Source organism: Tympanuchus pallidicinctus, unplaced genomic scaffold (assembly GCF_026119805.1).
Source record: "Tympanuchus pallidicinctus isolate F22 unplaced genomic scaffold, pur_lepc_1.0 scaffold13, whole genome shotgun sequence".
Lineage (NCBI taxonomy): Eukaryota > Metazoa > Chordata > Aves > Galliformes > Phasianidae > Tympanuchus > Tympanuchus pallidicinctus.
Window position 1 is genome coordinate 14,779,153 of NW_026294648.1, and position 10,250 is coordinate 14,789,402.

Consider the following 10,250-nt stretch of genomic DNA (forward strand, 5'->3'; position numbering starts at 1 on the left):
TCGCTCCTTTTCTACTCTTAGGCGGTAACATGAAGAGAAAGGTTTTAATGGGCCTAAGTATTTATTTGCAAGGTTTAAATTGGAATATATTTGGTAGCATGATAATCACAGTCTTAAATGCCCTAAGAGCTCTACAGATTGTCTTAGACCACTAATCTGATATTCGCAGAGTTTTTCACGTTTACAGCCTAGGTAAATGTAGTGAACTCTGTGTCCATACGTTACAGATTTCCCAAGTGTTTTACATTTCACTTTAACAAATGCTTGATCTGATGTCCTTGGACCAAAAAGCCAGAGTGCCAGTATATAAGCTCCTTTTTTTTTTTCCTGCTTGAGTGCTTAACAGTAAACTCAAAAATTCAGATTCCTTCTTTTAGTGTGCAAGTGGTATCTTACAGATTGGCATGGCTGTGGCAGGAGGTTGGAGAGCACTTTCACTGTAGCTGTGCCTAAAACAAGTCATCCAAGCACTATTCTGGGGAGTGGGACATCCAAATTTAATCCCCACAAACTGCTAGAATTAAGAGCATGGTTGCTTGCAGCAGGGTTATCCAGCTACCGAACATCAGTTCCTGCATGGTAAGTCTGGCCTGTGTACTTCTGCTGCAGATATGAGGACAAACTACCTCAGAATCCTTTGCACTTCCCACGGAGAACAACATGCATGCAGGCAGCTACTGCAGAACAGCTGACATCCAGTAGCTTCTTACCTTGTCACTGCCATCTGTTCTCTTCATTTTAAGTAACACCCATACAGTAAGCCAGCTCAGGGAGCTAATTCAGCTGAAAAACAGTAATTTTTCTTTCTTTCTTTTTTTTTTTTAAATCGAGACAGCCTCAATCACACTCTTGGAATAACTGAATTTGTGGCTGCACAAGCACGGCTGCTGCAGCAGGAGAAGGATGAGCTGCAGCTTCTGGGGACAGAATGTCAGGAAATGACATTTTAAATGACAAAATATCTCAAAGCAAACAGTAAAAGGAGGCATTAGCATGTAATCTAGTTATGATCTTGTATCTGTGTTTGACTTTTCTAAGTGATAAAAGGAAATCTTGATTCATCAGAACTGAATGTTGTTCCAGAGATACCACCTACTAAAAGTACCAAAACCTTGGCTTAATAAAGCATTCTGATATTTGTTAAAGCAGAACCAGCAGTTCACTAGCTGACAGGTAAACATGTAACACTTCATTTCTTAAGATGCTTTGCTATGTCGTGTCAGGGAGGCGTTAAATACGGATTCATTACAGAGAGGTTACTCCTGTGTGCTTTCTGTGGGGCTGGGGCCTGCAGCTCTGACACACAGGCTAGCGAGAGTGACTGTGACAAACACAGCTGGATGTAGGTGTGCTAGAAATTAAATACTGCCTCCTGTGTTGACGGTGGAAATTCCTCAGAATTGTTCACCTTTCACTGAGGGGACCAGCCTTGGCAGAAGCCATAACTAAATACCAATTAGAGCCTGTACTTTTTTTTTTTTAATTCTAAGTATCCTTGATTGAAATGTGCAAGTCCTGTAGCTGTGAGTAAATTTAGCCTCTTATTTAATTGCAGTATTCTTAGCAGAAACACATGACCATCAGTAGGCAGCCCGTATTTAACTGTAAAACAAAATGATGCTTTCTATGGAAACAAGAGGGCGAGCTATAAAGTGTTGCACAAAGTGACTTTAACAGTCAGTGCGGTCTGCTGGAGATGCACTCTGTTTTACAGTATCCATGCTTTGACATTCTTTTGTTTTTTGTGGAAAATATCCTTCTGAAGCCAATCCAATATCTTACATTGAAAGCACAAATTGGAGCACTCATACTTGACCTGTTGCTAACAAAAACATTATCTGTTACGTCTGAATCTGAAATCTGGCAATGTGTACATATAAAGCAAACTGTAAAAAGGCAAACCCTAAAAATAGTATTTACTTACCCAGTAAAACTCCGTATGAACAAGTCTTTTCAGTCTTGCCTTTCTGTATTTTGTACCTTTCTGCTACATATTATTTCATTCTGAGTATAAATAGTAAAATTCTAGTTCTTCATGCCAGTTTTTTGCTAAGTGACATTGAATATTTCTGTAAATAGACGTCCTTCCCATATTCTTTTGTAGAATTACACCTGTACTACTTAGGGCTGAGAGAGCTGTTTTTCAGCACTGAGAAAATACACTGAAAGAAGCAACCCTTTCCCCTAAACCCAGTTATGGCAACACAAAGATGTTTTATGGATATTTATATTGGATAAATAGATGCAATGAGAAATATCAGATCGTTCAGATAAAAATATTGTCCAATATATCACTGTAATTCAACATCTCATGAAGATTTGAAAGTATGGAATTAACGCATAAGGTACATGGAGTACTTAAATTATGGCTTGAAAGATGTGCAGCATGTAGTAAAAACATCAATTTGCTAGTACAGTGTGTGAGCAATAGATAGACCATCCAGCTGGAGGAGTCATTACACAAGCAAAAAGAGCAAATTTGCATGCAGAGCAAATAAAGTGGTGAATTAGGAAACAGTGATTTTTAAGGCCTACTGTATAGCAAGGATTTTGCAGTGGGAAATATGCTCTCAGACAGAGACAAACTGTGGGGTCCAGAAACATGTGGTGGATTATTTGCTAAAGGCTTTAATAAGCTAGAATCAAGAGTGGTGTAAGGAAGTGCAGTGTTTGTTGATCTTTCTTTTATTTAGAATTCTCTGTAGGAAGATCTAGGAAGAGAAAATTAGGGTCTTAAATGTGTAGGCTTATTTACCCATCTGTATCTCACTGTGCAGTTCCACTAAATAGAATGGGAGAATATCAACGCAGTATGTACATACTCGTATGTACCTCAGTACCAAGGAATGTGTTCTGTTCAGACAAAGAACAAAATTAACATCTCTGGAGTCCACTTTCCCATAAATTGCATTTCTGTGTTGTTATGTTTCCATTTACTGCAGTGGTCCTATTGTGGCGTACAGTTGATACAATAAAATGGAGACAGCATTTCAATAATTAGTGCTTATCGCCTTGCAGCGAGTAATGTGAAGAGAGAAGTAAAACAAGGCCAGGCTTGATGGCATTAAAATGGGCTATCATTAAACTGGTTTAAGAGGACTATAGAGGTTGTATTCCAACACCTTGGGATTTCTAGCGTGGTTTTATTATTCTGATGAGGGCAGTCAGAAGAGAGAGACTGCAAAGAGATTTTCTGCTTCATACAAAGAACTCAAATAACAGTGCGTGGATGGATGGATTTCCATCCTGGTGAAGGGCTGTGTGCAGCTGGAGGAGCACTATGTCTTGAGGGGTGAGGTAGCCTGTCAAATGAGACATCCAGTTCAAACTTCTATGACCAAGAGCACCGTTCTGTGTGATTCATACATTGCGGCCTCCCTTCAATAATGTAACGCATGTATTCTTTTTTTGAGATGGAATCCCTTACTTTATGCAGTGGAAAATCCGTTGTGGTTTTTTTAACCATCAACTCCCACAGAACAAAATTTTGGTTCAGGGTACACAGCTTAATAAAAACAAGTGTCATTCAACACTTTTATAAGGTGGGGTTGGAAGATTTGCTTCCTGTTATTTCCTGACAAGCTGCTGAGCTTTTTGGGGATATAGAGGCTGCCCGTGATAGGCTATCACTGACTTGTGTTATCAGAGCAAGTGGATGTGAGATGAGAAAGCTAATCTCATAAAAGCTAGTACAATGGAAAAATCCAGCCCTCCCTGCATGCTTAGAAATGTGCGGGTGGTTTAGAAATGGCCACTTGACCAAGCAATACACTGCAGTAGAGGAGGGTCTGTGGAGAGAAATGGTTATCCTGGCACTCATGCACTGTGCTTTTGGGGGCTGTCAGATCCAGTCTGGTCCCATGTCTGAACGGTTTCCTCCAGAAGAAATACAGGTTGTGCACTCAAGGCTGCTCTGGGAGACAGAGCAAAGTAAGGCAGGTGGGGATGACTGAGCAGTTAGCTTTGGAAGTGCACTGCGAATCCAAACTGCAACTCTTGATGTAAAATCACTGTAGCAGTGAAGAACAAAGCTCTTGTTGATGCGTTGACCCATAGATCAAAAGAAATTTTACAAATTTGATAAAGATGATTATCGCTGACCAGAACAATGACCTGCTGGTTCGTTTGATGTAGAGAGAGCATCCCTGTCACTGCAGTCAGCTCTGCAGTCAGAATTTCAAAGTCACTGGTGGAGCAAAGGGCAATGTGGATCTGGCAATAATGCTTTTCTTTTTTATCACACCATGCTACAAGCTTTACCTTTCTCTCATCTTAGCTTATTTCCCAGTGCATGTATCAATTTTCAGTATTTGGGACAAGAAAGGAAATAAACCAAACACCTGCCAGGTTGATGGTTTGATCAATATGCATGCTTTAGATGCAGGTACTTGACAGAAGGGAGCTTCCAGTCACAAGAGAAAGAACAAATCACTGAGAACAAAGCAATCCCCATGGCCAATTCTCACAGCAACGTTGCAGTCTCCTGTCCAGCACACGAACCTCAGCCAAGGGTGTGTGTTCATGCTTGGGCATGTGAGCAATTCCTCTGAGCTTACACCGAAAATTTCAGCTGCTTTAGCTTCTTCTCGCACACGCTTTGCTTTCTTTGTTGTGTGTTTTACAAATGTTAGGAACTCCTGATGAAAATCCTTTCAGAGGCAGAGCAAGACGTGGCACCTCCTTCCATGACGCAGGCAGTAGTGACTTGACTGCAAACGCTCGTTTTCTGTCCTTCCTCACAAACGAACTACACACTTTCCTCTTCTTTTGTGATGCTGTAATCTGTCAGCAGCGTAATGCTGATTTCTGAGCCGTGTGTGCTGCCTGTGACTGACAGAGCTCTGGGGGGTGAATTGCTGTGGGGAGCGCTGGGAGGCTTTGTGCGAAGCTTGGCCTTGCAGCACGAGACTTGCTTCTTAAAATGTTGGCGGAAACTTTTACTCAGCCAATAAAGAGCAAAAGGATTGACACAGGAATTGCTGAAGGCCAAGGCACGGGAAAAAATAGTAACTATCAGATGAAAGGTAGAAGCATCTACAGAAGCATGGTATGTGAAAGAGCGGTATAGGTAGAGGATGTGGTTGGGCAACCAGCAAAAGGCAAACAAAGCAACAAGCACCAGCACTGTTTTTGCAACTCTCTTGCGGGATTCAATCTACAAGAAAATAATGCATATCTGGTATTAATGGCAATTAATTGCAGTTACTTAGTTGGTGCTGATTTTCAGAAGAGTTTAAATGCATTAGTGACCAAAAAAAAAAAGCAGAACAGCAGAGGAAAAAAAGAAAAAAAGAAAAAAAAAGGAAGAAAAAGAAGAAGAAAAACAGAAAATAAATATATTTTATTGTTTTTAAAGGAAGTCTTTCCAGTGTGGAGCACATTCCCTTTCCGTTATAAAGCACATGGGAATCTTATCTAATGTAGGGTTTGAAAGCACAATGCTTGACGTGTCAGGTAACAAGGATGAGGTCTTACAGCTTAGAATTCAACATCATTAACTTCTGAGTTTTATAGGATCATAATAAAGCAAAGCAAACTCTATTTCTCATTAGGAAGCCATGTACACTCACAATTGAGTTTATGAGTCATAAGCGTGTGCGTAAGCACACAGCTGAATTTGAATTGCTAATATGGGTTTATGGAGAATTTTACTCATCTGTTTGTGCATGCTATCAGGAAAAGGCTTTGCACTTAGGAATGAAGAGTTCAATCAGCGTGTTAGATTCCGGAAAAACTGACACTTTAGTGCTTGATCATAACTTACCTGCTTACGGGCATGACTGTGTTCTTCTGCTGGCATGTTGAATGTACTTTTGTACAAAGTCCTGGCGATAAGAAAATAATAGACAGAAATAACAGCCAGTGGCACAATGTAGAACACAAGGAAGCAAATCAAGGAATGCACTTCCTGCAGTATCTTCTCAGATACGGGATAGGGAGCACATGCCTCAAAAGTTACATTTTTCTCCGGATTGCTGAAAGAGTACAAATCTGAAAACACAGCCTCGGGGATAGCAAATACCATGGAGACAATCCACACACAGCCAGCTTTACAGCAGGTCTTCAGGAGCGCGTCCGAGGTCTGCAGCTCCAGGGGCTTAACAATGGCTCTGTACCTAGAAGCAACCAAGGCCGTTGTCAGAGTACAGTAGTAGTGCCAGCTCCGATCATGCACACTCACTGCAGATAACAGCATCTCTGTTTTGGCTGAAGTTGTAAGAATCGTCTTGGAAATGGAACATGATGATTCAGATGGAAATGCAAAGGTTGATTTCGAATGTGTTGTTTTAATGAGTTGGCTGGCAGAACTCGTCATCAAAGCCTTCCTAAGTAAAGGTGCCTTCTACTGTTCAGATTAGAATCAGTAAAAGGAATCCTCTCTCCTATTTTCACGATCATCTCTCCTATTTTCGTGGCACTGCACCGAAAGTTCAATGAGGGAACTGGTTTGAGAACCGGTTTATAAATACTTGAAACCAAGCACGTGTGCTGTTGTTCTCCTCAGTGTTCATAAGAAAGACCCCAGTGAGTGTAGTGATCTTACTCAAAGCAATGCTCAGGTGTTCATTCACATTTATAAAACATGAGCAAATACTGCTGGTGATACACGGCCTGTGATTCAGCCACATGTGGACTGAGTCACACATTTGAGGAACTTTGGGTGAATCTACGGATGTGTGAAAATCAGTGTGGAAAGGAAGACAGAAGACAGAAAGAGAAGACAGAAGACAGAGGGGGCCTTACAGGGGGCCAGCACATGGTATGAAAGGAGATATGAAAAAGATCCAGAGAGCAAGACAGCATAGTTGTACCATTTTGCACAAGCTGAAGCTGATTTTCTCTTTCTCCTCTAGGCAAGTTTAAATAGAAAACTGCATGCTGGACTCTCATTTATCATATAAACATAATTTTTATTGATCTTAAGGTCTTTTAGCCTAGTGGAACCTGATCATGTACAGGATTCATGTTCTGAACTAAGTAAGTTTTCCATATAGTTATCCTGTGGAAACATTTGTGGAGTACTTTCACAACAGCTACTATGAAGAATCAAATATGGAAGTGAGGGCTCTGGTGATGGATGCCAAGCTGACTTCGTGCGGGACTAAGACCTTGGAACTGTGATAGATAGTTCAGTGAAAACATCAGCTTGATATTCATCTAAATGTTAAGAATTGTTAGGAAAGCAATGGCAAGAAAAAAAGAGATATTGTGCAGTTCCCTGTATCTCTGGTTCAGGCAACTCATGGATACCATTTGCTGTTCTGCACACCTTATCTCAGAAAAACATACTAAGGATGGAACATAAAATGGATGGCCTGGAGAGGACTGATATGAGTTGTTGAGTCTTTCAGAACAAGAGTCGGGGCTATCAAGTGAAGCCACATTAAAAACAAAACAAAACAAAAACAAAAAGAGAGAATGAAAGGAAGAGTCAATGCAAAGCATTGCTAAACAAATTCAGGAAGACACTAAGCAAGGGCAAAGAAGAGACGTCCATTGAGGTTACAAAGCAGACAAACTACATGTGCTCTGGAGGTCATCTGGAGGCCTAGGGAATTGGTGCGGTGCTGTATCATCACCGTGTTCTCGTTCTCCCTGTCTTTTCTTGTCCTTGTATTCCACTGCTGGACTCTGAGTACTGGCCCACATGACCCTTAGTCTGTCCCAATACAGCCAGTGTTACGTTGGCTGATGTTGTTGTCAGAGCACACTAGCAGTAGCATTGCTTGGGATTTAATGTCTGCACACGTGAGCTACTTGCTGTTACATACAATCCTCTACTGCTGGCACACAAAATGAGAATCTTTTCTTTGCTAATACTGAAATACTGAATACTTAATATTAAGTGATAAAATAATCAGCTCGTGCTCATTGGACTGAAATCTCATCATATGATTGTTCGTTCAGAAAGGAGGTGCACTTTAAACAGATTATTCAGCATGTCCTGACACAAGTCAGATGGGAGCACCGATCCCTATCAACAGTGCTTCATTTGTAACCTGAATTTAACTTCAGAACATCTGTGCTGAAGTACATAAAGGAAGAAATATAAAAGCTGTGAGCACAAAGCAGAGAAAACACTTGAGTTGTGGCGTGTTATCTCACACTAAGCACTCACCATGCTGAAAATTACTGTAGCATTGCTGTAGCCATGAAGTCAGGAGAGTCAGGAAAGTAGTTTGTCTCACAGTCTGCAGTGAGTTTCCTTTTGGCTTTCTGTGCCACACATCAGACCTTTCAGCTGTAAGAGTTTAGGGCCTCACTGAGTGCAGACAGTAAGACAAAGGATTTCCACTCCGTTTGTTCAGTTCAGTTTGTCATCTTCATTGACTACTTTAGAGCACCACTAGATAGCACCAATATACTGTCTTTTCCCTGCCTAAAACAATTCACTTCTTCCGTGCAACAGAGAAAAAAAAATCATACTGTACTTCAAGCTAATAAAAGGTCAGAAGACTTATGGACTTTTTCTCACTTCACTCCATTAAAAAGAACTGCTCCAATTTTTCTAACACATTTTTAAGTTAAATGGGAGAGTCACAATATGCCACTTAATACTGAGCTAAACAATCATTTCTGCTCTTTTATTCATTCCTAACTTCACACTGAGGCAAATCAGATGCATCAGACCCACCTGTCAGCACTGAGAACAGTCAGTGTGAACACTGACACTCCAACTGATGTTAACTGGATGAAAGACAGCAGCTTGCACCCGATTCTCCCGAAGATCCAGGTATCCACAATGTACCGCGTTGCATCTACAGGCACGCAAGTTAATAAAAGCAGCAGGTCTCCAAATGCCAAGCTGGTGATGAAGATATTTGGAACCGTCTGCATTGATTTAATCTTGAAAAAGACTTTGATGAGTATAGCATTTCCAAGGAGACCCACTGAAATGATCACAGCGTATGTAACATAAATTGTGCACAGTATTTCTAATCCTGGAAAGGAATCTTCGGTCCATTTTTCATTTGTTGTTTCATTCTCTACGATTGATTTCAGTTCTGTACCATTTGTATCTGCACACAACGTCTGATTAGGTAGATGCAAGTATGCTTGAGACATTTCTTCAACCATCTCTTCTTCTCAGGCTGGACTTAATTTGAACAAAAAATTGTCTAATATTTAGCTTGCAGCATATCAGCAAAGTCAGCACAAAGGTAGAGGTTAGTGCCTGAAGTGAAGATTCCCATTGCACGTTAACTACCTTCATCCCCTTCTGGGTCTCCAAACGTGCCTAGGATAAATGCACGCAGATCTTCTTCTGAACTGTGTAGGAGGTGGAGAGGTTTTTTATTGGCTTTTCAGCTAGTGAAGCAGGGAGGGAGGAGGAAAGAAGAGTAAGAGGGTTTCTTTAAAGATCCCAGCAGAAATTGTGTCTTTTTCTGGGAGGTACCTGGCAACTAAGTATTGTATTACAGTTACTGTATCTAGCATGCAGAAGGATTCAGAAAGTGCCTGGCAAATCTTTACTCATATTTTTCAAAATGTTCTGGAAAGGAAATAAAATGAAAACTTGACATAGTTTTCTGAATCGTACAGGTAAGCACAGAATATATTGATTTAACATAAAGCTCTACAGTCTCCTGATGGCAGATAAAGAAATATCTCAAGTTATAGATAGGATTTGTTTAAAAAAGCCTTAGAGACAGCCCATGCCTGTCTGTGCTCTGATGGTGTTTCCTTCACTGAAACGCAGTGACTTTCCAAAAGGCAATATCCATAACCCTGCTGGCACTTACATGGAAGTTCATGTTTGTCCCTTGAAACTGTCCAGTTGACAACAAAGCCATGATTTACGCTGCTGTTTGAGCAGGCTTACAGACAGCTGCAGTGCAGAAGCCTGCTACTATGTTGCGGTAGTCGTCGTATTTAGAGGCTTTGAATGGTACAACTGATGATTCCAGTCTGTTGAGAGAAAAATCACTTTTCATGCTGCTGTCTCACACTTGTTATTATGATTTATCTTTAAATAAATCAACAGTCAGATCTGAAACTGCTCTGTGACAAACCTCTGATTAACTATACTGTAAACTAAGGAATGGAATGGGATCTATTGGATTAAATCTTCAGACATTAAGAAGGCTTATTTCTAAATAATGAAACAGGGAAGGATGTCACGGGCTGAGTTTTATGTCTTGAAGATGAAGATCAGTAGCTTGTTTTAGGAGTGTTTTTTCCTCCAGACTGTTCTTCAGCTGAGACGTTGGAGTGGAAAACATCGTCTGCTCAAATCAGTAAAGCAGTCT

At 40.7% G+C, this 10,250-nt stretch overlaps 1 protein-coding gene across 1 annotated transcript; it reads right to left on the reverse strand.

The window, feature by feature from the left end:
- Positions 1–2,115: 2,115 nt before the first annotated feature.
- BRS3 (bombesin receptor subtype 3) lies at positions 2,116–9,339 on the reverse strand. Its single transcript, XM_052673416.1, has 3 exons — positions 8,636–9,339; positions 5,765–6,116; positions 2,116–5,155 (listed from the first exon to the last, which is right to left on the reverse strand). The coding sequence occupies exons 1-3, from the start codon at positions 9,076–9,078 to the stop codon at positions 4,748–4,750; spliced, it is 1,203 nt and encodes a 400-aa protein (XP_052529376.1). The 5' UTR covers positions 9,079–9,339; the 3' UTR covers positions 2,116–4,747.
- Positions 9,340–10,250: the final 911 nt, after the last annotated feature.